This window comes from Gasterosteus aculeatus, chromosome 7 (assembly GCF_964276395.1).
Source record: "Gasterosteus aculeatus chromosome 7, fGasAcu3.hap1.1, whole genome shotgun sequence".
NCBI lineage: Eukaryota > Metazoa > Chordata > Actinopteri > Perciformes > Gasterosteidae > Gasterosteus > Gasterosteus aculeatus.
Genome location: NC_135694.1, coordinates 18953449 through 18981037, shown reverse-complemented (window position 1 = coordinate 18981037; position 27589 = coordinate 18953449). Strand labels below are relative to the sequence as shown.

The following is a 27589-nucleotide window of genomic DNA, read 5'->3' as shown; positions in this document are numbered from 1 at the left end:
GATTATCTACAAGTTTCTTGCTTCCTGCATGTTGAAGGTCAGTATTGTTGCCATCTGTGTTTTGCAGACATGATGCTCTGCCAACACCAGAGATGTGCAGGGGGAGAAATGTATAACTGAGGATTATGTGGGCAATTCAAGGATGCAAGGATGCTGAGTGGTGCATTGGATGGAGTATACAAGACAAACTGCAATATCAAAAGCTGTCGAAGGGGTCTCAGAGACGTTCACCCGAGCTCTTAAAAAGCACCAAAATACTCAATTGCCTAAAAAAACGTTGCTGATGTGAAAAGTGCTTTGACTGGAGAGGAGGTAAAGAGAGGATGATAGTCTTTCAATACTGCCTGCGCCGCCATCATACTAACATATGAAATTATGGAGCACTGGATGCCTGTTGGCCTGCATAACGAAACTTAGTTGAAACAAGTGCATCGGAAAGAGATTACTGACAGCTGTATGCTCAGCTACATTATCTTTTTCTTGGCTTCAGAATAAAAAAGGAGACACTGCAGAAAGAGCATGTCTCTAAATCGCCGCAGGGAGTCATTTGTAGGTTCTGCAAGGTTTGCTGGGTTCTAACTTGTCTAAATAATGATTCAGACAGAAAAGTGCAACAATGAGGCTTCGAGCTGGCGTTCTCGCTCTGTTTGAAAAGGACATATCATTCCCTGTCTGTTCGCTGTCACCATGGAAACTACATTGTATTAGAGATTCCTGTTGACTCACTGTGAGGCTCTCACTCAACACACACACACACAAATCCAATACAAGTTGGCTCATATGCCCGGTGGCATAGTTTACCTGCAAAACACATTCTTTTTCAATTTCACATTCGATCCCTTACATATTTAACATAATCTATGTGTGTAGTCATGACGACCAAAACCTTAAGGCTTCCATGCAGGACACCTGTTAATCACAGGATACACACAGCAAGACGCACGCACACAAACAACTCTTTGCTCACTCATGAGACACGATTCTCATGCCGTGGTTCACACTGTTCACACTCTCGGGCTCTTCCCTTTTCAGCGCTCTCCACCACTATAATTGTCTCAACTCCTTTCCCCGCTCTCCTACGTCTCTGCTCTCAGAGAGATGTTACCATGGAAACTGGTTGAAAACTGATGGGCCTGAAACGTCACGATTGGCATACACATTCGGCAAGCGCACGCACACATGCAGAAGTGCGTGCGTGCGGATGCACAGGACACACACATTTTGCTCATTCATTATTATGCGCGACGCTCCGGGATGCTGCATATTATTATTGCTGTACGGACATGCATACATAGAGGAAGACCACAAGGACATGCTGTACTGTACAGTGACTTCAGGTAGGACAAGATAGTTGATACGTCGTCAAATACCTGATTTCCATTTTAAGAATTATTTTAGTACAGCGTTAACGTACAGACAGGTTTTTCTTTTCTTTCAGTCAGACAGGTGGCCTTGCAAGACATTTGAAGATATAACTTAAATGATAATAAAGGTTCTATGAATGGGGCGCTGTTAAATCAGATGTTTCTGCAATGCTTCTTCTGCTCTTTGCAATGATCATGACAGTTTATCCCAATGACAGACTACAAGCAATGTTGATCTTCAGTAAAAAAATAAAAAAGACAACTTATATTATAGAATGGAATATAAGATTAGTAAAAAAAAAACACATTTTGTCAGCTTAGACAATAGCAACTGATTATATGTTTGCTGCATGGTATTAATATTGGAGTTTGGGTGTTTTGGTCAAAATGTTGTCATTATCGTCACTAAGAAATGCTGCTGTTTGTTTGAATCAGCAGTGATAGAAGTACTATCATTTGCTTAAGAAAAACACAATGTGTCAATGTTAGTTACGTCGGGGGGGGAGGGGGGGGGTCTATCCCAGCTAACATCGGGCGAGAGACGTTAAATAAAAATGAATAATGCCAATAGCTAATAAAAACGAGGCACCACGGCAGGAGTCGCGAGCACATACGTAAATCAATGCCCTGAGGGTCCTCAGGGTACCATGATGGGTACAAACAATATACATTACGTTTATTGTTGACTTTCCTTCGTAGTGATACAATCATCCCGGTTGGTTGTATCACATATTTGCGTAATGCTTAAAAAGAAGGTACTCGCCCGTCTTGTGCACAGTAAAGTCTTCCCAGGTTAGGTTAAGATATGCGATATATCTTTGACTGGTCCACTCAACTTACCTGTCTAAATAAGCAGTCTACTCAACATGTTTGCCCACCAATAACTTATCCACTAAACTCGTTCCCACTACAACCAGTCCACTCGTCCTCTCTGTCACAGTCTCTCTAACTAGTTTCTCCACAGGTTTTCAAACTGAGACACTCAGGCTCAAGATACATACATGCTAAAGATGATGCAGAAATGATACCTCTTATGCAAAGTAAATCTTTAATTTGAATTGGGGTGCAACAACAACAGTGATGAGAAATGATCTATCATGATAACCCGCCATGTACCACAAACTGTCACATAATATAGAATCATATTCACACATGCATTTAGTATAAAACTATTCAACATTCAAATAATTAACTATCAAATGAGACTATCAATAATATTACATTATGTTGTTTTCTAACAGAAGTATAACGTGTTAAAATGACAAAACAAAAACCGAATCAGAAAAATACATATGTACATAAAATGTAACAATATTATGTATTAATTCAGCACGAAGGCAACCACAATGTTGACAAGCCATTCCTAATTAGCACTAAGGGTATGAAACACAACAAAAAATAGCTCAAGTGCTACGTGGGCAAGATCAGGGGCCAACTGTACTGTAAATGGGCTTAAAAGGTGAAAATGAAGGTGCACATCAGCGGGGAGCTCTGTCATCTGTGTGGGCAAACCTCGCTGCGATGTGACAGCAATATCATCTGCAGTGTAAATGCTCAGGGATTTATATATTTTTTAAAAGGCCCACTTTGATTTTAGACTGGCTGTTAACATTATAAATAAATATGTTAAAAGGGAGAAACAGACTTGTTTTTGAAATGCCATGTGAACCAATTTAACGGCCGTAATAACCAACCTTAGTAAGCGCCTATTAAAAAAACGTTCCTGACTGCAGGTCCGTTAACAATCCAACCACCTGGCACAGAGTGAATCAACCTTCTCTGGAGGAAGGTTTGAATGACGATTGGGGCTATTAGCTGTTCTAATGCAGCCCATAAACTATTTGTTCCTTCGTAGTCATCAAGACTGAGAAAAGGCCTAGAAGCTGGTGGGACGTCTGCTATTAAGACCGTAATCCTGCAAAGAGAATACATACAAAGAGGCTGATGGTGACAGTTGGAAGACGTCGTTATAAACTTACACAGCTATCGGATTTTCTCCACAGTTTTGAAAGGACATTGATCCTGCTCTTCATATACAAGCTTTTTGAGATCCATATTAACACAATACGATTGTGTTTCCCACAATGCTGAGATTCTAATAAGGGCGATTACAATACATGATCAAGTGTTTGTTTATTTATTTTATTTCTTCATTTTAAAAGTATTTCCATCATACACAGAAAAATGAGATAGTAAAAAAAAAAGAACAAACAAACAAACGGCCATGATAATATTCTGTGACCCATTCTTTTCCATTAAAATAGGTTCTAGAGTGTACAGGGGAAATGCATTTTTCTTTTTCTGGAATTACATTTTCTAGATTCAAGATTTTCTCAAAGTTATCACATTTCTTTGGGGTGAACATACCCACAAGACCATGACAATGTCTTCAGACGTACAACAGCTAAACCAAAGTCGAGTGAACGCAGGCTGATATACAAATATTAGATTCCTCTGAGGTTTAAAAGCAAAGTCATTATTGATATTATGAAATCCCTGCACGGGCCCAGTAACTGAACTAGGTCATATTTTGTGGTCTGTACAACTGAAAAGGAATCTTCATTGCAAGTTATTGCTGAATGTGTGATGGGCAGTTTTGGTCCCGTTTCCCCACGTCTGCTTTCCTGTTCAGTAGATATAAGGGAAGATCCTGTAGGGGACACGTCGACAGTAGGTGTCCCAAGCCAGTCCGTATTTGGCTCTGCACTGTCTCTCATCACGGTCCTCTCGGTGAATCAGCAACACAGTGAAATATATCACATAGAAGTAAGGCAGAAGATGGGAGAATCCTACAGAAAAGACAGAAAAGCATAGCAGACTGTGAGCAGCAGTAAACACAACATAATGATAACTAATTTAAATGTAGCTGTACATTATCTTTTCTTACTGCATTATACAAGAGCCCTGCAGTGAATTCCGCTTTCAATAAGCTCATAATGTTTCAGGTGTTGAGTCACCTCAGGGGTCATTTTTTTTAGGTGTAGAATGTTTTTCAGAAAAATGTTTTAGCCTTTCAGTCAAGGTCTGGATGTTCCTCCTTCTCTGTACGGGTTTCTTATCGCTTCATTTTTTAAATCCATAATTTAGTTGGTTATGACTTTCGCAATGGAAATGGAGGCAGATTCTATCGTACATCTCAATTACAAAGGCAGCTCCACCAGTGAGTCACATTTAGTTTGAATAATGAGCAGAATGTGTCGGCTGGAACAAAAGTCTGACAAACTCCTTTAGAGGGAGTGCGTTTTCAAGGGAATATATGGCAGTTTACAGAAGAACATGGAACTGAAGATATTGACCGATTTTAAGTTTGTACGTCTTACTGTGTTAATTTGTCGCTGAAAAAACGGTATTGTCATAGTTGCAATGGTTTACATTATTACGTGGACTCACATACATCGTTATGACGTGACAGTTTCCCAAAGATTTCAGGCATATTTCTCTTAATTGTTTTTTTGTTTTCCAGCCAGCAGCTTTATTGTATTTGGTTCAGCCTCACTGCTCTGATAATGTGGTTTTCAGGCGCTTCGTCCATCTGTTTTCAGTGGAAAGCTTTAGAAACCCACTGCAGACTATTTGCACAACATTTAACAACAGACAGAGCGAGCAGCTAAGCCCGGAGCATTTTGTATCTGGTTGGTGGACGGGATGATTTTGGACAAACAAATAACAGAATAGGATCTAAATCTGATAGAAAAACGGGTCAACAAAGAAACTAACCCCTGCTTTCAAATGCTATATGAACCAAATGGCTCGGCCATGTAACAGACCATTACAGTAGATGTACTCCTTCATGAGCACCAACTCAAACATAACTCCCCTCAATGGAACATTATGTTGCTTAAAATGACCTTCTCAATCCCGATGTGAATACCAATATTGGGCTTTGGCTATCAGACAATACAAAGGTTTTCATCAATAAGCGCCTCACTGTGTGGAAGAGACTGGGAGACATACGGCAACATTGTAGAAAAGAAAATGGAACAGATAATTGGAATCCCAGAATCAATTTGAAATAGTAACCCTTTTTAGTGCAGCATCACAATGATTAAAACTTAACAAGCTATTTAAGGCGACATCAGCAAGGCCTCCAATAGTGGAATCTGTGCAAGCGGCTTACATTCCCTGGGAGACGGCAATGACGTTGTTGTCGGAATCAAAACCTCATACCCTGTTAGCAATGCATAAAATACACTTATATATACTGAAATGAGCAAACTAATGCAGGGTCGCATTACTGTTACTCAGCTGACGTAAGATGTAGTGATTCGTCCACGGCAAACAGGAGGAAATGACAGTCCGACAGAAGACTGCAGATCCCTGGCAAAGCTGTTTTTGAAAGATTTTGACGCACGCCGTGACCTGACCGGTCCACGTCTCACGGAGCTCAGCAAGGCATGTAAACGGGCTAAAACTCTAGCGGTTTGTCAGCTAAACCGTTCGTCTTCCTTATTTCTTTGATTATAAAAACAATATCATTGTACCTCGTGCATCACGGCTTTGGACGCCATATTTGCCAAGTGAAAATGCTTCAGCTCGTTAATAAGTGCCAGTGTACATCTGTCTATGACATTATGACAGTGGCGACTGTCATGTAGGAGTTCCAAATAGCAGAAAAAACACCAATTCTTGCATAATATTGCTTTAAGGTGACAACGGTTTGAACATTTGCGTGAATATTTGACAAACATTCCCCGAAATGAAAGCTACTGTTGCTCACAATTTGAGCTGCTTTTGTTTAATATGAAAGAGTTTGACAAAAAGTAAAGTATATTCTTTTGTGTATATTGGGCATAAGTCATTCAGCCTTAAAAATATATTTTAAATTGTAAGATACACACTTGACATTTGGATTAATCAACACGCTTTTCTAGATCATATTGTAAGTTCTTTGTGTTATTTTATCCAATTTTTGTAAATATCTCATGTTTTGATTGTGTCATTTAAACCGCAACACCATGTTTTTTGGTTTCTAATAATAAATATCGCTGAATAAAATGAAACTCTCAATCTGTCATTCATGACCATGTCCACATTTTCCAGTTATGTCAGAGTGGCAATGCGTGAAAAAAAGGCCTTCCAGAGGCTTTTAAGGCTTCCTACCACATGGCAGGGACCACGCCAGAGCCATGAGGAGGTCTCCCAGGTAATTGGGATGTCGGACGAGCCCCCACCAGCCAGACACCAGCAGACGTTTCCCCGTTGCTGTGGCGATGGTCTCCAGTCCTGCAAGTGGAGAGCGGTGATATTTCTGAGTGCGTGAAGTCCCTTCACATATCAACACCCACTTCCCTCTGTTATATGCGGCATGTGTCGGGACACATAATCATGAGTGAAAGAGTGCAATGTGGGAGTATTTGTCTTGATTCAGAAAACACATCGAAAAGGCCGGAGTCTTGAAAGATGACTGACTTGCAACACTCGGGTGTGTAGGGTCTCGTCTGAACTGGTTCTTCTGTGAGTTGGATTTTCTGAAAATATAATATCCAATACCTGATGGCAAAGAGACAATTGTTAACGTTGCGATCTTTAACCATGACACACAAATATATGAGAGCTAAACAGTGATTACCATTGAGTGCTATAATGGTTAGTGATCCGAGGGGACTTAGGGTCTGCGGGTGCTCAACAAGGAAGGAGGCCTGCAGGCCGTATGTGAAGGGAACCCAGGCCAGGTCGCCGAAGACCAACATGAAGCCAAAGCCATCATGCACAATGTCCATGGTTGTCAGAACAGCCTCCTGCATTACAACACAAGGGCATTAGTTTATGACTAATAATGAAGTTATAAAGATCTCTCACCTCGCGGCGTGCCATTCATTTGACATGTGCGAGGACTGAAATGGTAATGCGCGTACGGCATAAGGATGTACGGTACTTTGCCTCACCTCATTCCACAGAGCATCTGCCACGTACAGCAGCTGGAAACTGTTGACCAGCATCATGGCGAGCGAGGGGGAACCGCGGAGCTCCACCTCCTTCATCAACATGCCAAGGTTAAGGACCACCTGAGAGGTGAAGTGAATACTGATGAACAAGCTCTGCAACATTTTTCAAGTACTTGATGCCAAATTCATTATGTGATTAACTGGGTGCGAACAAAAAGTCACCAACAGGGGAAACATCAGACACGCGACAAACAACATGACAGAGACTCGCATAGAAACTGCAACCCAGCACGAACATTCAGTCCAGAGACAATAGCCTAATACTAAGTGGCCTCATAATGAGCTTCCCATTTGAATATAATGTATTACATCAGCACTACCATAAATGATCCATCTGTTATGATAATTGCATTGTTGGTTTTAGAAGTGCTCCTCTGTATGTGCCCCTCTCATGTATGTAAATAAGGAGGAAAAGAAATCACCTTTGACTATGAACTCAGAAATAAACATTTATTTGAAGTTCCACATTTTCCAAAAATGTCACTAAAAACTGAATATCGAAGGCTTTGTAAGAACAGAATGTTGCTCTGTAGACTTGCGTTAGATTGCACAGCCCCCCGACTAAAGTAGCTAATGTCACCATTAAATGAAAAACAATGTTGAAATAGACAGAGAGAGTAGAGTTTATTTATGCAAAGTGTGTGAATTACTAATCTAATGTATCCATGACTCCAGGTTGGTAAGTTTGTCATGAGAACAAAGTGGTTGAAATTATAACTCAACTCACTTCTTGTCACGATTAGCTCAAAAACTATATAACTATATAATACTTACTTCACTGAATTCATCATTATTGTTTTAATTTCCTTAAAATTAAGACGTATTGTTCTCCCTGCAGCATCCAATGATTTATCTTTCCACTAGTGGAAGGATCTAACATCTCACACATGCTTAGATAATACATGTAATGACAATCATCATTTAATATTTAATAATTTTGATTGAGAAGCTCTTTATTGGTTTATTTATACATGTCTTTAAAGCATCATATGTTAAGAATATATGAATATTATACCTTAAAATGTAAATTCTCAGCAATTGTAAGACGTTCAAAGTTAAAAGTGTATCCTTTAAACATTCAGGAAACACACATCTCCCACACACTGTCTGTAGCCAGTTGGCGAAAGCTGTTTCTGTCCTCTCCTACGCACCTGGCTCGAGAACATTCACATGTGCAAAGGTTTTACTGTTTATACGGTGAATGCAGAGACAAAACAACTTGAATAAAGCACTTTGTATCTTGACAATTTCCAGAGTGACTCACTGGTTTTACTGTCTCTTAAGATTCTTTTTTCGAACTAGTGAGGATGCAGAGAAACCTGCTGTAACCTTGTACATTTCACCTCATGATTATGACTCAAACATAAATGATCAAGCCTGCCCTGGAACAAATGTCTCACTGTGTCAGGTCTTCAGGGAGGAAGGCTTTGGATTCTGACTGCTAATTATTGTGGAAGATCAGTGTAGAGCAACATTGCCACCTGCTGGTTGTTCGGCTCTAAAACAAATCAGCATTAAAGTATGTTTTTCATCTGTATGCATTTTTTTTTGTTCTAATGCTTTAAATTTAATATTACTAATTACTTAAAATGAGAATATTACTTATCTTTTTATGGAGAAAATGACAAAGGCGTCGTTTTCTAAAATGAAGTGAAAATTGTTTTACAATTTGTTTTACAAAACAAATTGAAAGTGAATTGATAGTGCAGATTAACTCACCCAGCCAATCAGACCCGGTCTGAGCTCGCAGAAATACTTAAAGTCGAAGTTTCCGATCCGGGGGTTCAGCTCCCGTCCGATGAAGAAGTCATAGAGGGGATTTCCTAGACAGGACGGAGGAATGGAGGCTACAATGAATCCACCGGACAACAGGAGTAATTCTGTGCTTTCAGCATGCATCTACATGCATTTTAACATTAATGCAATGCTCACCACCTTATTGATTAAATATTAACTAGGGTGTGCACACTGACGGCTCAATTACATGGCACGTACGGAGGACATATTTATTATAAGGTGCGTTAAATCTGGTAATTATAATTTGAAACGATTGTTGTTTATTACTTTCTATCCTTTTAAAGAACTACCGCACACGGAGGAAGAGTAATGAAGGCCGGAAAGCATTTGTATTTTCCATTTTGTTTCATCTTACAAAATGAAGTGTGCACAGCCGGCTTGCAGCTCTGTGTGTATCTTCATCTCATTTATTCACCTTTCTCAAACCTACCATCGGTTAATAATACCATCTACGACTTCATTAGTTTCATGTGAACTGAAGCATCATGACGTTATAGTATGGCACCATCTCAAAAACTAAGACAAAACTTAATCATCAGCTAGCAGAATCTGAATCGCACTACCAGATGGTCTCAGCTGTTTGCCTTCAGATACTACACGGCGTAGCGCGGGGGGGTCAGCTTACTCGACGAGAGGATTCACTCGATGCCTGCAGGCTCCTGAAGAGCTCGGCCGTTAGATAATTGCCCACAGGAATACCAAAACGATCCTCCGAAACAATAAAAGAGCCCCGAAAATGCACACTGGCATCTGTTATAAAACAGTGCTCTAAGACGGATGCTTGGTTCAGTGATGAACCTCCTCCTCTCACCTGTGTTTCCCCCCAAAGCAAGAGCATGAGACGGAGCCCAAAAGGAGCGGATGTAGAGGTAGATGGAGAAGAGGAACGACAGCGCTATCGCACACACTGCTAGAGGCAACAGCAGCTCAAACAGAGACCCCAGCGGAGCCCCGAGCTCCAGCAACAATATCAGCAACACGCCGCTGACGCACAGGCCAAGAAAACCTGAGGGAGAGAAACAAACAAAGCTAAATGCTGTAGCCAAGGGGAGAGAGATACACAGACACACACGGGCAGGTTTAAAGAGAAATATAAAAAGTTGGAAGAGATAAAACTTCTGATTGTGTAACTTAAGTAAACTTTAGCTCAGGGTCACACTGGCTTCAAAGGGTTAAGAGGCCAAACTAAAAGTAAGTAAAGAAACATAATTTTCGGATCCTGCTGGAAAAAATATGACAGCAGGTAAATTGCAGCGCAGCCAATGTGAAAAAAAACACATAAACTGTTAAATATCCAATGATAACATTAGTTCATAGTACTACAGGATTGTAGACAATAAAGTTCAAGAGCACAAAAATGTACCATCAAAGCTAGAAAATTAAAACAAACAATATGCTGCAGGGATCATGTTTTGTAAAGATCAGTAATGTATATACCATTTATGGGATACTTGAGGCGTGTTCCATCCCTCAGAGTTAATCCTTCAGACACCTGCAGGTTAAATACACTCATTTTTAATTTGAACAAATGAAAAATTAAAATAAAAACCTGAACAATTGAATGCAACATTAAATCTGGTGATTATAATTTGGTAGTTTAATGTGTCTTACCTTTCCTAACGGCATCGCGTAGAGGAGGGCATGCAGAGCAATCCAGCCCAGCAGGAGAACGAGGGCCACAGGGTCCCATAGCTGGTGGGTGGAGGGAAGGACCGGGGGCCACTGGAGCAAACTGGCCTCAGGGGATCGACTCACACTGATCAGGAACAGCACCGTCAGCGGGAGAAGGACGGGTATGCATACAGCACCTGGGAGAGATGATGTAGTATCAAGTGGTGAAATGTCCTAAATGAAATGATTTGATGGTCGCCTGCAAACAGCTGTGACTCACCCAGAGTTCCTCCAAATTCTCTCTCTGTTTCATGTAAGGATCTTTGTTTGAGAGCTTGACTGTTTGGCCTCATTATTGGGCTCCTGAGGAAATAATTTGGAAGTTCTATCAAAATAAAGACATTTGGTGGAGAAGTAAAATAATTGTAATTAGAATACAATTTGCACACATGCCAACTAGCCAACAGGTAATACCAATTAATTAGTTCAACGCAGCATCAATTTACCTGATACGTTAAAATGCCAAACGTATATCTTATAGCACATCAGTTGTACAAACAACAAAATTACAATAGATGAATATAATACATTTAACACTATGAAAGAGGTCACTTTTCAGGGGCTTTTACTGGTATATTTAGACGCTTAGATTAGAATAAAGGACTTAACGTTGTTACAGAGTGTTGACTAATAGGTGCAAGGCAATTAACGATGACATAAAGAGGAAAAAAAGTGGAAACTTTTATTTTTAAATCTGTAAAACAATGTAGCCCTCCGGATTGTATTGTAGTGTTATTACATTGGGATTGTAAACCACCGAGACAAAGTTCAGGTTGGTTCTTGAGCGTGCGAGCGGTTACACCTATTATGAGACGAGAAGTCGTTTCAGGTTACTGTCCATTACCTGCGGATTATCGAGAGAAACGATGTCTATGCCGTAAAATACAGCTCAGTACAAAAAACCCAAAAGTTGTGTGTCTTGTAGCAAATGCAGCGTCTTACCGGTGTGAAGCACGGAGGTGCAGAGGGGATGATACTCCAATCAATCCGACCATCCAGCAGCCCGCACATGGAAACGCCCCCGAACCGCGACGAAGAGCAGGAAACTGCCTCTAAGCCAATCGGATTCTTCCGTGGCTATCAGAAGAGGGTGGGTACAAGAGCGTTACACCAATCAAATGAGCGCATCAGGTGGCGACAGCGCACACTGGAAAGGGGAATGGCTACAGACGTTGAGAAATAATTCATGTTTTTTTTTTTTTTTTTACATAATGCAAGGATAGTGACTCATTTGTGATTTATAAAACATATTAGGCCATGTTAAGTAGTCAAGTAATAATTCTTATGTATGGACTGTTAATAATGGACTACAATCCTAATAGGGAGCCCCAGCCCTTCAGCCCTGGACACATGAACATTTTTCTAAATGATAATTAAAGGGAGCTTGAATGTGGTGGAGGAGCCATTTAGCTTCTCTGCTAAAGGTAGTCTTAATTTGCTTTCTTCAAATGTTTTTTTTCAAGAAGGAACAGTATTATTAGTCTTACATTCATACTTTTATTGTGGACATAAACTTTTAACAGATTCCTCAACAAGTATATTTGTGAAAGAAATGGACAGAAACAGAGACTCTACCAACCTCAAAGCAAGAGTTACAGTAAATCTGTTGTAGTTACTTTAATGCAGGGATTACATCATCAAATGGCATTCAGACAGATCGTTTTTGCTGAATAATTTGCTAGCGGAACTTAATATTACAGCAGAATCGTCTCTTCAGTTATTTATATTGTGTATTCACATTAAAGAAATTTTGTTTAAGACACGTCTTATAAAGTTGCTTTTATTAGAGATAATTCATTGATTTTTATCTTTGTAGATAGGGGAGATGAGAGGGGTGCATATTATTATGCTCTATATAATTGTGTAAATTACTGTAATATTAAAATCAAGTACTCAAGGCTCATGTGCACTTCGTATGGCAGGCGCCAAGATGTAGTGTTGATTGATCTCAAATTAACTGACTGACTCATGTTGGATGATCTTCATTGTTGACGCAGTTCTGCTATTGCTATTCTTATGCCAGTTTTACAGGATACCATGAATCTCGATCAATACATTGAACAATCAACAGTAATTAAAGAGGAAGTCTTGAAATTTGGATGCACGATTCCAGGGTGTATCGTCCTTCTGTCTGGATTTGTGATCAGGCATTTGGAGAAGACTCGCTGGCTGTGGTGCACTTTGAGCTTTAACCCCGCTCACAGATGACTTCGATCACACTCTGTTCCATCGGGGCGGGATCCAGGCAGCGGTGGGCGGAGCTTCCCACTATCTCATCCAGCAGGAAGTGTACAAGGTTCTCGTCGGAGACGAACCGCCACAGGTACATCTGCAGGTAGTGGCAGTCAACCTGGATCTGCTGCAGCCCGAAACGGCCGAAGGTGCGCAGGCGAACACACTCCAGGAACGTCTTCAAACTGATTTTGATAATTCCAGTTATCACGGAGACCTGGGACAACAAAGGGCTGTGTGTGAGTGTCTGTGACACTAAAGACTACACAACCCTGAAGACCTGCACCCACCTTGTTAAACTCAACCGAGCTGAAGATGTCAATCCTCTCAGAAAACAGCTTGTGTATATTGCTCAGTAGATTAGTATCCATGGGAGCGCTGCAGGCAGACAAAAGACACATCACTAAAGTCAGTCCACAATTAGCATAAATACCTCATTTTCATGATTAAAAAAAAAAAATCTCACACAATGTCTCGTGCAGTCGGATGTGTGGTCAACATATTAGAATACCGTCTCTAAACCAAACTAACTGAAAGCATTTGGAGGACGGCGCTTTGTTTCAGGACGTTGACAGTTTATTTTACCGCACGGTTACCTTGGCGTGTAGCTGGCGGCGTAGCGAGCTTGCTGCCTCGAGCTGCTGTAGACGGAAAAAGTCCTTTTGCTGGAGTCACTGCTGTGGGCCTTCCTCACACCTTCCTCATACAACAGACCAACCTGTTGGTAGAGCAGAGACGACTGATTAGACGGCCTACTCGTACGCGGTGAGGAAAGCAAAATGAGTTTTATGTATTGTGAGCAGTGACCTGCACGTCAATCGAGGTGGTATCCTCTACGACTCGCTTCATCACAGCACGGACATTTCGAGGCTCGATGGTGTTGACCCAGTCCCGCGTTTCAACGCTCTTTCTTAACATTTGGGAGATTATCAGGCCTTGAACCTACAAAAACAAAAACGTTTGTAATGATTCATTTGCTGCATGTATGTCTCTCTTTTCCCTCAGTAAGTAAGGTTGGAAGTGAAAGCCTTCGCCTACCTTTACATAATGGTTTAAGAGTTTCTGCGCTGCCTCCCTGGCTTCTGCACACAAAGTTGTGACGGGTGTTACAGGACTGTGGTGCTGAGAAAGAACAAGAAGGATAAGAACTGTTTAGTAAAATATGTCACCTTTTGGGAGTGATATATGTCAAAGGTCAATAAAGAAAAGTTTAGTCCCAATCACCAGTTCTCACACACTTACAAGAATGAATGTTAGATCGTGTAATATTAACTTTTGTACATGAAGCTGCATTCATTAGTTGAGGGGCCATTTACCTGCACAAGGAACTGCTCATCTGTGAGAGTAAGTATGTAGGTGATAGTAGAGGTCTCGTAGTCCAAGCACAGGCGAGACAGCAGCAACAGAAGGGCCGGAGGAGTCGAGCCCCCCTTGTCTCCGGCGTTGTCGCAAAACTGCCGAGAAGACTGGCACACAAATTTGATGAAGTTTACCACCAGGCTCTCACGTACACCCTGGCTGCAGAATTCCCCCTATTAGGAGGAGAAGAGACTGGATCAGCTATGCGGAAAATTACTTTCTGAGGCACCTGGTAAATAAAGAAGGAAAAAACATTTACCTTAAAGTATGGCTTGTTGGAGAATGTAATGTCCTTTGCTGTGAAGAGATGCACTGACGCCAACACTGACTTAATCTGATTAAGAATGGAGGCCGATAGGGAGGAGAGAAGCTCTGGCAGGCTGGTCGGAGCATCTCTGCCGGAGGCCGCCGCCCCCCCGAAATGGGCTCCGCCTCCGGGCCCTGAGGCACCGGCAAGCCGAGGTGTCGCCAGGGCCTGCCGCACGTCCGTCAAGCTGTCCATGTAGAAGCTCTGCAGGGCGGAGAGATACTGCTTGACTCGCTCCGTTGCAGCCCGCATCACAATCTCAGTCCCCCGGTGCGCCACGGCGGAGCCCGGCAGCAGTTTGGTCACAGCCTGAAGTCTTCGGTGGAAGCGGTCGAGTGCGCGGACCAGGAGGGAGTTATCTCCGACCCCTTTCTCCTCTTGAATCCTCCGCTCCACGAGCGAGAAATACCGGGCAGCCAGATCGTCCACGAAGGCGTTCAACTTCGCACTCGCCATCTGGGGGATGTTTTTGGACGCGAGCTCGCCCGTCTGAGCGTGGGTGATGAACAGTTCTTGATAGGATGTTATGACTAAACACAAGCTGCTGACAAACTCGTTGCAGCCCCTGTCAATGAATTCCAGGATGTCGGTGTTGGAGGTGGGAGAAGGGGTCGCGCCCGTTTTAGGGAGGTTATCGGTCGGAGATCCGGCGGCTGCAGCCGACGGCAACCTGCGTGCAGGAGGATCCTTCACGGCCGAGGCGGACGGGCACGGTGTTATCTCTGCCTCCAGAGCCTGGAGCTCCAACTCAAGGCGAGACCTCGCGTGGCTCAAGAATTTATCACAGAGCTCCTCAGCTGGCTCATCCAACTGTAGCAGCAGCTCCACACACTCAGATAAATCTTTAGCGCTTGACCCGCCATCCCTATAAGACCACAACAAAACGGGTAGAAATAAAAAACTGTGTAAAAATGAATTTGTACTGGCCAGCACGACATTGAATATATTTTTTTAAATGTCATTTTTAGTTGAATGTAGCAAATTAGCAATATTAGTTTCATTTTCAATGCATTTATTGCTTATTTATTTCTATAGTTCATAAAAACCTTTTTCTTTTCAGCGATAAGTGTGACTTTTAGGTGTGATGTTTCCGAACAGTAGAGTCTGCAAAGCGAATGGAAGAGATTCCTACCTGAACTTCTGTCGAAGCTCCTGAGCCAGTTTATCCATGATGGCGTGACAGTCGTCCTGGATTCCCTTGAAGGAGGGCAGGTGGCTGTACTGCTGCAGCACACAGCGTGCCCGGCGGTGGGATCTCACCGCCTGAGCAAAAGCCTGCAGCTCCAGACACTTATTTAATCTGGCCGGCAGTTCAAATAGAAATTGCAGCTTCCTTAACAGAGTGTGAACCCCTAAGGTGGAAAACGAGACAAAAATATTAGAGTCTCCACCTTGACGTTGCCAAAATGGACACAAAACAAACAGTTCAGGCCTCACCTGAGAGTTTTGTAATCTGTGCATGCTGGTCTTGCAGAGTACCACTGATGCTGGCACTGAAATCTGTGATTGCCGCCATGTTGGCAGACAAGCCATCCATTTCATCCTCCATCTTTTTGAAATCGTTCTTCATCTTTCTTATGGTGTCTGAAAAAAAAAACATGCAAACAAAAGTTCAGCGATTCACAAGTGGACAATGCAAGAAAGTCAAACTACATTTCAACAGTAACTTAATAATGAGCAAGACGTTGCCTCACCTGTAGCAGATATGAACTTATTGTAGTTTTCGTAGACCAGCGTCTGCATGTCACTGTCCAAAGAGCGGATCTGCTTGACCATGCAGGTTTCCTGGTCCATCAACTCTGCAAGGGAGCACTCCCTCCTCAGCTGCATTTGGACACAAAACCAACAAAGGACAATATTATATAAAATACTGAGAAAACAGCTGTCTTCAAAGCATTGCATCTTTCAACGGAGAGCAGAACGTATGCAGTGTGTGTGTGTTTGTAGCACGTCTCTGATGATCATACGCGTCCCATACACAAAATGACTTTCTTTAAAATATTATCATAATATATCCTGACCACTTAGCAGAAAATTGCATTATGGGTTATTGTTTCATCAGCAGTGGGCTACGCAACTATGGTACTAAATTGAGATTGTGCTAGAAAGAAATGGTTCGTCAAATGAGTTGACACGGCAGCATTGGTCACCTTGTTGAGGAAAACTTCGTGGTCAAAATGCGGCCCGTTGATGTCGCAGGGATCCAAAGACTTCGCCTGCTCTGCGGCCTTTCCCTCCTCGTTCATCCCGTAGTACAGCTTCAGCATGCCGTGCACCCTGCGCTTCCTGCTGGATTCCTCCGACTCTGACATCGCCACCATTCCGTCCTCCTCCCCGTCCATTGCGCGCCCGGTCGGCTGGGAAACAAACGATAATAAACCAAAATGACGAAGGCGTCCAAGCCGGAAGGAGAAAACTGACAACTACAGGCTTAAAACGTAAACTTTGTTCTCTAAAGTGACTGACATTCGTTTAGCTGTCTGCTCTGAATTCGCTTATATTGCTAAACAATTAAATAGAAAATGGGATGTTTGTCCTGATACACAAGCTGCTAGCTTGAAATCGTCACTTCTTCCGGGTTTGTAACCTATCCGGTGTTACGTCGTCAAAGAGTAAATGTAGTCAAGAGAATAAGCTACGTGCTTGCGTTAGGAACGTAATTCTAGTTTGACACTCCGGAAGTGCACTACGGCGCACGTGAACTTTTACACAAATGTAAAGGTTTTAATAAACAGGTACTATAGATATCTATCTTCTCTAGATTGTCAGAAGATTACAAAATATATCAACAATGAAATTAAAAAATGTTAAAATTCATTTATTTCCTAATGTGGGAAGTAGGCTGCATTGTTGACGCTGCCATGAAAATAAGTACATTAATTTAGAAATGAAATATAATAAAAATAAGTTTACTAGTTGATCTTAACTCATCAATCGTCAAATCCTAATGCTAAATCGTAGATTAATAATCATATAGACACAACAAAAATGTATTTTTACCATACAAGATATAAACCTGAGCCTAAGATGCTGAAATGGAATCTAGAAAAGAAGAAACATAAATCCAAGAAAAAAATATGGCTTTTCTGGTTTTGTCTTAAGAGAAAGAAAATTCATTTTATTGGTCAAAGATTAAAAATATAACAAAAGATACATTGCAGCATGGACATCAAAAAGGGAATAATATCCTCTGATTCACTCAGGCCTATAATAAGTCATTATTTATGCCCAATTCTGAAGTGCCTGTTAAACCAGTTTGGAATTAGAAGTGTTACATCCCTTAAGCCTCTGCACATTTTACAACCAATATCGAAATGTAGTACTACATGGGTTGGTGAGTTATAATAGGGCGGTCAGAAATGCAACTGTACCTTTTGGGAAGACACTGAGCAACCATCACATAAGTTGAAGTTGAAGTTCATGAAATAAAATACATTGTGACCGAATCTCTGTTTTAAAAGGAAGTTTTCGCCTTATTCAGTGCCTCAAACCAGAGCAAGACCTTTCCCCCCCCCTCATCAGGCTTTCATCAACAGCAGTTGACAGCACTTACTGCAGAACAGGTCAAAATTTATAGAAATACAAAACGTATTGCAACAAAATCTCACAAAGTAACAGTTAGTGTTAGTTTCAAGCAAAATGACGTCAGTACATTAAGGCAGTAAGTATTAAACACTTTTTACCATTTCTTTTCAGAGAAATTAGCCACACTTTGCATCTGTTTATTTAAAAGAAGGCATAGATATTTTGATAAAGGCAGACTGACCCCTTCAGGAACGCGCACATCAGGCAGGGAGAATAAAATGTACGGGCTGAAAATGTGTGAGATATATTACAAAACCAAATACTTTTTTCAAACAGTCATTCAGATCCCCACTCGGTACAAACAATAAAGGCACTTGATGCTTCTGCAGAGTGATTGCATGAGAAGATTTCAACACTTTCAATGACTCATTTTTTCATTGTGTACCAACACAGACGAGTATTTGTAAATTAAATAAAAACAGTTCTCTTATAAAAGCCAACAAACAATACAAAAAAGGGTTCATAACAGTGTATTAGTTTTAATTGTGCAGTATCACATGTGTGGTCAGATGTGGAATGCCTACTCTATATTGTGACATGCATAGTGTTAAGTTAGCAACAATATATTGGACTGCTGCACATTTAAGTCCAAACATATAAAAGTAAAAGTTTCCAATTTATAAATGGCCATTGTTGAGGTGAACTTGTTTGTTAAATGTACAGCAAAGACAGGAGGTGCCTGTGTCAGCATTAGGGCGAAGGACTCGGCCACGAGGTGGACCCGGCGGTCTTCCTCTGGAGAGTTACGGCAGCTCACTGTGATGCAGCACATTAAAGAGGCTTTGGGTACAGACAGATTGGAACAGGGTCATCAAGCTGTCATATGCACAGAGCACATAGTTGTGTGCTCTGTAAAGCACTTGCTCAGAAAATGGGGATTTTATATTTCCTAGAACAATTGAATCAGTGATGTTCTTTAACAATGAACCGTGTGCTGATTTTAGACTAAATAGCCCCTCCCCCTTTGAGAAATGCTGAAAACAGACAGAAACGACAATTTTATACAAAGGTAGCGTTCCTCTGCCTTTTTCAAATTATTCACATGATTGTGTGAACGAGGGAAAAAAACATTTCTAAAAGGCAAATCTTTTAGGCTGCAGTTTTAATTAGTCAGTTATTCATTAGTCACTAATTAAAAGAGCTGTTAGTATCTTATCAGGGAGAACCCTTTATTTCTTTGGTCACTTGTGGCAGAAGATTAGCGTGCAGATGAGATTTTTTTCAGTTAAACTGAATATGAAATGCTGGCCATTCACTAAGAGGAGGAGGAGCCTGGTGCCAGAAGACAGCGTTCTATTGAGTAATCTTATTATTTGTACCGTTTGGTTTATGTGGTCCTTGCCTCCAATTTGACTGTTTTATTGGTACAAATCAATTCAAGCTTTCCAATGAGGACTTGATACTGGGTCATTTTTGCTTCACAACTTGATGTCGTGAAATGTCTATTTTATCACAGACATTTGTGGACTATTTTTTCAAAGTGCGATGTCCCAACTGCACTTTCTCTCCACAATGATAGTTGCGAATATCCGCAAACATTAAATGTATATTAAAATCCTGTGCTTACAAGAAACTTCCACAACACAAATAATGTGCTCGCATGCGGACTCCTATCGATCTGTAACACCAACACGCCTTTAAGTTTGCCCCCTGACAAATGTCTGTTAGATAAGGATATATTGTTCTTGATGTCCAATACAAGTAAAAAGAGGTAATGCAGTGGTTATACTCTAACGAGGTTTAAGATGTTTTTGTAATAACAGGTCAGAGTGATGCTAAAGGGTCAAAACTGCCATGACATACCATTCACTCATCAATTTGAGTTGTTGTCTACAGAGTTGTGTGGCTGGTCTCATGAAGGAGGTCCTCAGAGAACACTATATTGGCTTTATGCAAGACCATCTAATGAACGGCCACTTCAGTTTAACCTGGGAAGCATACGAGTTAATAGACCATTTGGTTTTTCACATTACTGCACTCTTAATACACACACACACAACGTCAAAAGATAAATAACATCACTCACACCTTGGTCCTTTGCATATTCGTATGTCATCAGTTATGGGTCTTTTTCTTTAAATCTCAGTGTTCAGGTTTGGTCTTCGAGAGGCACGGGGCGGAGCCAGACAGCGAGTTTAACCTTGTTCCAGACTCTCCGCCACTTGCACAGCGGAGTATGAGGGAGCAGACACCTGGCGAGTGAAGAAGGACGCAGCTCTTTTCGGCTTCAAGCGTTTGATTTCTTTCCCTGGAAGACAACAACAGACGACAACAATTGACTACAGGGAACTTCTTGATGTGGAAGTAGATCACTCTGGAAAGATTATACCGTAATTATGCTTGGGCTGAAAAGGTGCACTCTGGGCTCACCATTGTCCACGTAGCTGATGGTATTAAGCGAATGCACCCGACTGCACACCACGCTGCTTTGCCTGCGCAGCATCCCGCGGCGTCCTTCCCGTGCGTTCTTGTTGCTGCCGTCCTGCTCAGCAGGCTGCGGAGACCGACCCCCCTCACCGTCCATTTCCGCTGCAGCTCCCCCCTCAGACACCGACTTCAGCTCCACACAGAACTCAATAAATCCGCACATCAGCTCTGCCTGGTTAACGGAACAAAAGTAAACACCGATGAGCCAAAGACGTATAAACATCATGACAGCGGTGTTCTCTTTACAATGTCCATTTCTAAACCACTCGCACACAAAGGTTCAGATTATCAGCCTGGGATTAGGCCTCGCAGGCATTGCATTATATAACATCTCTTCCCCGTCTGTTGTTAGGTAGGAGATTATATAATGTGCAATCGAATCACATCGGATGATGTTGTGACGTTAAATTAGACAAGCATGTTCAGACCTGTTTTGAGTAGATCTTAAGCAACTTGTTGACAGGAGTGCCGTCTTCATCTCCATCAAACTCCAGCCACAGAATGTGTGAGTCGCCCTGCTCCTCAGGGTAGCTGTGGTCCCAGGAAAGCTCATTGAAATGCAGGCCAAGCAGCACATGCTGCAAGTGATTGGGTTCCAAACAGAGAAATCAAGTTTTAGCTCATGAGGAGAAACAAAAACTGCTTCGAGTGTATCAGCGGTGGGGACGGTGATTATCCAAATATGCACACACGAAGGGTGAAATGTGGCTTCACGGTGTCGCTGCTTTACAACCAAAAACTCACTTTCTCTTTGACGTCCATCACGTAAACTCCCTCCAGGCAGATCCCGACATTGACAGCTTTGCGTTTGGCCCTCTGGAGAATCCCTTGCGCTGGTTTGTCAATCTCGCCAAAGAAGAAAGCGCACCTGTTTGTGCAGATAATGCCAATTAATTCCTAATAAATGAAGAGATTTGACCGAAAAAGAAACCAACGCATGAGTGGCCCGTTGTCCCAAGTCCTACCCGTAATAAGGCAGAGTGTGACATGTGTTGAGGTACTGGTGTAGGAGCTGTGTGGGCTCTGCAGAGTTTCCAGCAGGTGGGATGATCTTTCTGTACTCGTCCATGAGTTTCTGCTCCAGCCCCGTCTGACGGTTCGACTTCCCTCTCAGAGTTGAAAGCAAACCTCCAGTCCCCATGGCAACATGTGCAGGCAGAAAAGAAGACAGCTTCTTCTTTCTGTGGAACCAGATGAGAGTGCTTCCATTATGCATTAGGTCTAGGGCTGTCTCAAAAATAAATATTCGCTTTAAAAAAAACACAGACATTGTTATTGTTAGATATAACAACGAGACATAACTACTTGTATAGGTAATTTATTTAAGCTTAAACCGATTTAACAACATATTACCTCGTGCCCACCCGCAAAGCAGACTGTCGCGCTTTTTTTTTTTACACTTGAATATTAATTTTCACATTCGAATAGTTGTTTTTAACAAATATTCAAATAAATATTCGAATATATAATATTCGTGACAGCCTACTTAGGTCCCGCTCATCTGTGGCAATCTGGGCTCGGTATTATGGTAAATCCACTATTCATTTTATACAATGTACTGTTGAACGGTCTTTACGATTTTAAGCACAGGGTGCTTAAAGAAACAAAAGCTAATGTTGATCTCAATGCCTGTGGATTTTCAAGAAATAAAAGCATGTTGGTGCTTAATCTCCTAGCTTCTCTCTAAAAACATGTGGGTTGATCAATCAGCTGGGTTGTGCATTTCACAACCAGCATCATTTTCTTCCCCTACATTTTGGCTGAAGCGAGGCATCCGCAGGGGCCAGTAAATACTTCTCCATTTTCTAAAAAAGGCAAACTTTGAGTCAACTGGGAACTCATCAAAAATGTTCATGCAAGCAGAACGTCGGGTAGGATCTTGTGTTGAAAAGAACAAACGCTCTGTTTTGTCGTTTTATTGGCATGCTGGGGGATGTGACTGGCTGAGATATTGTTTAACAATTGCCAAACCAGCTGATCTATATTCGCTTTCACCAAGCGTGTCACGCTGCCACACATATATGAGCCAAAGAAGGTGCATGTGGAGAGACTCCCTTGAGTGCATTCCTTGCATTTGGGTAAAACTGTTTAAGCAGCCACAACATGTTTAGCGAGATTGTGTAAAACTATTGAGCAACTTCAACTTACCTTAAAGTAGTACTAAATTGTTGCCCGTCAAGCCCGGTTCCCTCATCGAGAGCGAGAGACAAGGCTCCCAGACCAGTCCAGTGCTCGGGGTCGCAGGGGTAGCGCCCCGTCAGAATATTTCCCCTGGCCTCCTCATAGAGAAGCCTCAGCACACCCTCGTCATCGATCTGCTCAGCAGTACCAGGACGACAACAACTAGCCATCAGTCAACAGGAAAGCGAACTGCAACTTTCAGACATGAACCATAAATCTATATGAAAACCCACATAGCCTTTTGTGCGTCAACAAATTGACAAACTGTACCTGTGATAAATAGCAATGTCTGAAAGATTTTCTCATGTGTGATTATTGAATGTTCTTGTAAAGAATTAGGCTTAATGCTACCTGCAGCTCTTTAGATTTGGGATAAAAGACGTTCCGACGGTACTGGAGACATGGTTCATCTGAGGAAAAAGCAGAGGACGATGATTGATTAGGGTTTGGTGGACCTGTCATTTCTTTGGGTATGTTCGAGCCGGGTGATATTCATCCCAACGCCCAGAGTGGAGCAGTGAAGGTATAGTGTTTGACACTGTGGTGAAAAACACACTCCAACACAGTCCTGTACTGCGCGAGAAAGACCTACTCAACAAAAAGTACTCAGTATTGACTGAGTTTATGATTTTTTAAAATTTTTTATTAGTGGTCAGTTGCAACTATCTACCAAAATCCAAAGACTTTTAGTTTAACATGAAATAAACACTTTTGAGGGATTATATTTTTAATCCATCCATCCATCCATTGTCAAACCGCTTATCCTGCACACAGGGTCGCGGGGGGGCTGGAGTCCATCCCAGCCAACTTCGGGCGATAGACAGGGTACATCCTGGATTGGTCGCCAGCCAATCGCAGGGCTACACAGAGACACACAACCATTCACACTCACATTCACGCATCTACGGGCAATTTAAAGTCCCCAATTAACCTGATCCCCAGAGCATGTCTTTGGACTGTGGGAGGAAGCCGGAGAACCCGGAGAGAACCCACGCAGACACGGGGAGAACATGCAGACTCCACACAGAAAGGCCACTGGGTGGAATCGAACCCAGGACCTTCTTGCTGTGAGGCAACAGTGCTAACCACCACGCCACCGTGCCGCCGTATTTTTAATTGAACAATTAAAATTATTGTTCATCAAAAATGTTGCCAAATAGGTTTCTCTCCATGAGAAAATTAACAAATTGACAAACAGTTAATATTTGAGAAAAACAACTGAAGGTTTGGTCCAATTAAAATGTTACATGGCCACTTTTATATGAGAGGATGGTCATTTATTTTAAAAACATTAAACTTAAACCATTGTACATCAAAAACCACTTAAACTCTACCGTATAATGTCTTATTTTTCCCCCAAGTGGTTTCTCACTCCATGTTCCAGGTTTTAGTTCCTTGTCCAGCCACAGCTGTTTATATCAACTTCTCTTTTCTTTTATTTATTTAAAAGCAAACCTGAGTGCAATTTTACACTGTGCAAGCTACTAAGCACCAACAATTTAGAAGTAAGTAACTGATAATAATCTGCTTTTATGCAGTGAAAACCAAAACAACCGATAATAATCTGCTTTTATGCAGTGAAAACCAAAATATTTTTCAATTTAATTTGTGCAAGTACTCCAACCCTTACCGGAACCCGGTTTATCCTTCAGATGACTTCGGGGAAAAACAGTCCATGCAATGCAGTAATGAAGTTACATGATGCATGCGAAGACAGCGGCACACAGACATAACGCTCACCTTGTGAGATGTCTTCTTCTGAGGCCTCAGTGAAGCGATACAGCAAATCCTGCCACTGCCGACACAGTTTGTATGGTTGATGTCTTGCCTTTAACTGCAATTCTGAGGAGCAGAGAGGAGGCAAGCGTCTGAGATGTGTCTGACAGCCTTCTCCGCTTTATATCAAGCTACTAACATCAATGTGAGGTAAAATCATTGAAAAAGAAAATATATGCATGAATAATATGTGACATTTTGTAGCCAAACTACAATATATTTTTGGAGAAAGAAGCACATATACACATTGCCAGATAAAAGGTTGCAGTATTTATGAGAGTAAAAAGTGTGTGTGTGTGTGGGGGGGGGGGGTTCTTACCAAGCAGTGGAGAACAAAGCCAAAAGGCAAAAGCATCCTGCGCAGTGTCGGGAATATGGAGCGCCTCGCGAACACTGCGGCCCAACTCCTGCACGGACACACTGCCGAGCCCTTCTAAAGTTAAGTGCACGGCACTGTCGCCACAGATGTATACTAGCACATCTTGAGCTGGGGGGGGAGAGGGAGGGCCGGGCAGAAACACAAATGAACAAACAAATTGTTTTAAATGACACCACATCAAAACAATTATATTTAATGCACTGTACCACGCAAAAGTGTTGCAGAAGAAGCAACACTTCCTCTTTGCGAGTGATCATCCGATGAATCTGGAGGAAAGTTGCAGTCGTCTCCATCCATCTCTTCTCTGAAACCCAATGAGCAAACGCAAGAGGGGTCACAAGACACACACGATGAGATAATGATTGTTATCATGGAACATGGAAACTCTGCATGTTTGAGAACTTTTTAGCCAAATACAGGATGTGGTGGGACACAAGTGTTGCATGCTTGTCAACACAGATCGACATTATAAATATGGCTAACAAGGGACAACAGTTAAGAGGTCATGTGTCAAGGACTCAAACTGCACCTGCGCCACCAAATGGTATAAAGACCCCGATTAAGCAGAACATCCTATTCGACTGCTGTTGACCTCACCCCGTTAAGCTCCACGTACCACATGGCCCTGACCTGTACATGCTATTAAGCAGCGTTTGTACGGCACTTTGGGCATTGATATAACGTTTATACGACGCACCAAATACAGAGGATACAGTTATAAAGACAAAACGGTACAATCCCGAGGCCCGTGGAAAAGCGCTAGCTAGCTAACGTTCACCGTGTCCTGTCGTTACATTCCCAAAGAAACACAAACAATCTTTGAAATATCCCGGTGTATTCAAGACCTGCTTAGTGCTTCGGGTAACTAACGAAGCAGCCGTGCTAGCTAACGCTACTTACGAATTGAGCTGGACGTTAAACCTCATTGCGACTCTTTTAGATGCAATATTTCAGGCATCAGTTGATGACGATTTGGTCACTTTATTAGTTCGTTAGCTGCCTTTAGGTGTTTTCGTCAAACAGTTTGACTTAACGTTAACGAGTAATGTACAGAGTGAAGCAAAAAATATCACTACCTACCAGACGTTAAATGATTTTGTATGTTCCCCTCCTCTTGCTGCCTATGCGGTCGCCAGGAGACTTAACGTTACTTTTGTAAATACCGTCGCTAAAGACACGTCAAGTCGACGGTTCGCTGTTACCAAGTGGCTACAGCTAGCCGCTACTCCGCAGCTAACGTTAGCGCGCTACGGGCAGCTGAGACGCTTAACGGCGAACGATCCGTTCATTCTGAAACGCCCTTTACTGGGCGCGACCACCTGAGTTTAAACAACACTTTAAAAGAGACGTTCATGAGCGAGGTAGATATTAAAAGAGCCGATAAGAAAACGTACAAAGGACACGTTTGGAGATCATTTGAAAGGAGCCCAGACACTGTTTGAACGCTTTCTCATGGGGAAGGTCCAAAAGGTTTGATCTTCTAGATGAGTCGAGTTCCGGTTGACTGACGTCATCGCGTCTGGCGCTATGCAGGCAGCGGATTCATTTTCTTTACATTCTTTTTCTATGACAGGTTGTTACTAATATATGGATTCACAAACAAAAGTTAAAAAGCTAAAATTAGATATATAGTAACAGAAGTGCTCTCCCAAACTGTTCTGTACACTTGAGCACACACAGCCACGCATCAAATTTATGACAAGCCTAGTGTTCAGAGCCAATGGACCGGGAGGTGTAGAACCATGATGACATGTTAGTTATGTCCTGCACGTGGACAGTAATACTATAGACGTCACTGTCATACAATAATAATAATACCATTATGTAAGCAACCTAGAAAAGTACAAAATGACTGGATCAAAGAAATAGCGTACACTGACCTTGACAAGGGGACATTTATTTCATGGCTCTGACCTACAACAGGTCTGGCGTTGTAACATCAGAGTTATTGTATTTCATCAAGCTATTGGCAGGTTTATAACTGATAATAATAACTGATGACAATAATAATAATGGACAGCTTGGGGTGGGCTGAATCAGTACAATTAAAAACCAGGTAACATAGATATTATTAAGATACTATAACAGATTGGATCTTCTGCCATAAGAGTGCATGGGAAGCGTGTGAGATCTATGCTGGTGATTGCTGACTTGTTTTGAGTCAGGAGGTCTACATATCCCGAGAAAATTACTCAAGATACTCATGTTTTTGAAAGGACCTAAAATAACACTATTCACTTGGATTGAAATGAGAAACTTGGATTGAAATTAGAATAATTATCTTTTATATCATATTAAGCTGCCCAGTGACATCGCTAGGGAAATCAAATTCCATTTTTTTCTGTTGGGTATAAATTTAAAAGTTAAAAAACTCATTACATTACATATGCAGACAACATATCTGACGCAGGTGTGTAACTGCATGGACAGCAGGTTGAGCATTAACAAATGAGATTATAAGCTTAAACAAAGGTCTCAGAGTAGAGGACACACTTGACGGCTTTCACGGCATTACTGACATGGTTATATCAATCTTCACAATCCCATCTATTACTGACAGGGAGAA

General features: G+C 41.8%; 3 protein-coding genes across 6 annotated transcripts; all 3 read right to left on the bottom strand.

The window, feature by feature from the left end:
- Positions 1–3482: 3482 nt before the first annotated feature.
- tm7sf2 (transmembrane 7 superfamily member 2) lies at positions 3483–11801 on the bottom strand. Of its 2 annotated transcripts, none has more exons than XM_040183172.2 (11): positions 11720–11801; positions 10998–11080; positions 10718–10914; positions 10544–10598; positions 9918–10112; positions 9029–9132; positions 7250–7369; positions 6934–7102; positions 6774–6854; positions 6465–6587; positions 3483–4153 (listed from the first exon to the last, which is right to left on the bottom strand). In XM_040183172.2, exons 1-11 carry the CDS (start codon positions 11770–11772, stop codon positions 3993–3995), a joined length of 1341 nt encoding a protein of 446 aa, XP_040039106.1. In that variant the 5' UTR covers positions 11773–11801; the 3' UTR covers positions 3483–3992. The 2 variants fall into 2 exon arrangements, with proteins under 2 accessions (XP_040039106.1, XP_040039108.1); XM_040183174.2 differs by having other exon boundaries at positions 11622–11752.
- Positions 11802–12254: 453 nt separating this feature from the next.
- On the bottom strand, positions 12255–17381 carry vps51 (VPS51 subunit of GARP complex). Of its 2 annotated transcripts, XM_040183168.2 has the most exons (12): positions 17142–17273; positions 16826–17032; positions 16370–16499; positions 16113–16259; positions 15808–16027; positions 14628–15540; positions 14326–14541; positions 14048–14131; positions 13817–13951; positions 13606–13727; positions 13300–13387; positions 12255–13226 (listed from the first exon to the last, which is right to left on the bottom strand). In XM_040183168.2, the coding sequence occupies exons 2-12, from the start codon at positions 17015–17017 to the stop codon at positions 12966–12968; spliced, it is 2508 nt and encodes an 835-aa protein (XP_040039102.1). In that variant the 5' UTR covers positions 17018–17032; positions 17142–17273; the 3' UTR covers positions 12255–12965. The 2 variants fall into 2 exon arrangements, with proteins under 2 accessions (XP_040039102.1, XP_040039101.1); XM_040183167.2 differs by having other exon boundaries at positions 16826–17381.
- A 384-nt stretch (positions 17382–17765) lies between these two features.
- Positions 17766–26533, bottom strand: frmd8 (FERM domain containing 8). 2 transcript variants are annotated; one of them, XM_040183169.2, is made up of 11 exons: positions 26104–26533; positions 25230–25327; positions 24964–25131; positions 24609–24710; positions 23220–23278; positions 22836–23002; positions 21653–21868; positions 21432–21555; positions 21116–21265; positions 20631–20859; positions 17766–20508 (listed from the first exon to the last, which is right to left on the bottom strand). In XM_040183169.2, exons 2-11 carry the CDS (start codon positions 25318–25320, stop codon positions 20396–20398), a joined length of 1419 nt encoding a protein of 472 aa, XP_040039103.1. In that variant the 5' UTR covers positions 25321–25327; positions 26104–26533; the 3' UTR covers positions 17766–20395. The 2 variants fall into 2 exon arrangements, with proteins under 2 accessions (XP_040039103.1, XP_040039104.1); XM_040183170.2 differs by having other exon boundaries at positions 26418–26533.
- Between the last annotated feature and the right edge of the window lie 1056 nt (positions 26534–27589).

What these genes read in the sequence shown, in the direction of transcription:
- tm7sf2 (XM_040183172.2), bottom strand. Translation starts at nt 11,772, where the DNA reads ATGGTCGGATTGATTGGAGTATCATCCCCTCTGCACCTCCGTGCTTCA. An exon ending in CAGATGCTCTGTGGAATGAG is followed by an intron (nt 7,103 to 7,249) that starts GTGAGGCAAAGT and finishes GTTGTAATGCAG; the next exon opens with GAGGCTGTTCTGACAACCAT. An exon ending in TACACACCCGAGTGTTGCAA is followed by an intron (nt 6,588 to 6,773) that starts GTCAGTCATCTT and finishes CTCCACTTGCAG; the next exon opens with GACTGGAGACCATCGCCACA.
- vps51 (XM_040183167.2), bottom strand. Translation starts at nt 17,017, where the DNA reads ATGGACGGGGAGGAGGACGGAATGGTGGCGATGTCAGAGTCGGAGGAA. An exon ending in GAGCTTCGACAGAAGTTCAG is followed by an intron (nt 15,541 to 15,807) that starts GTAGGAATCTCT and finishes GTGGTCTTATAG; the next exon opens with GGATGGCGGGTCAAGCGCTA. An exon ending in CCAACAAGCCATACTTTAAG is followed by an intron (nt 14,542 to 14,627) that starts GTAAATGTTTTT and finishes TCCTCCTAATAG; the next exon opens with GGGGAATTCTGCAGCCAGGG.
- frmd8 (XM_040183169.2), bottom strand. Translation starts at nt 25,320, where the DNA reads ATGGATGGAGACGACTGCAACTTTCCTCCAGATTCATCGGATGATCAC. An exon ending in TTCTGCAACACTTTTGCGTG is followed by an intron (nt 25,132 to 25,229) that starts GTACAGTGCATT and finishes CTCCCCCCCCAG; the next exon opens with CTCAAGATGTGCTAGTATAC. An exon ending in TTAAGATCTACTCAAAACAG is followed by an intron (nt 20,860 to 21,115) that starts GTCTGAACATGC and finishes TCCGTTAACCAG; the next exon opens with GCAGAGCTGATGTGCGGATT.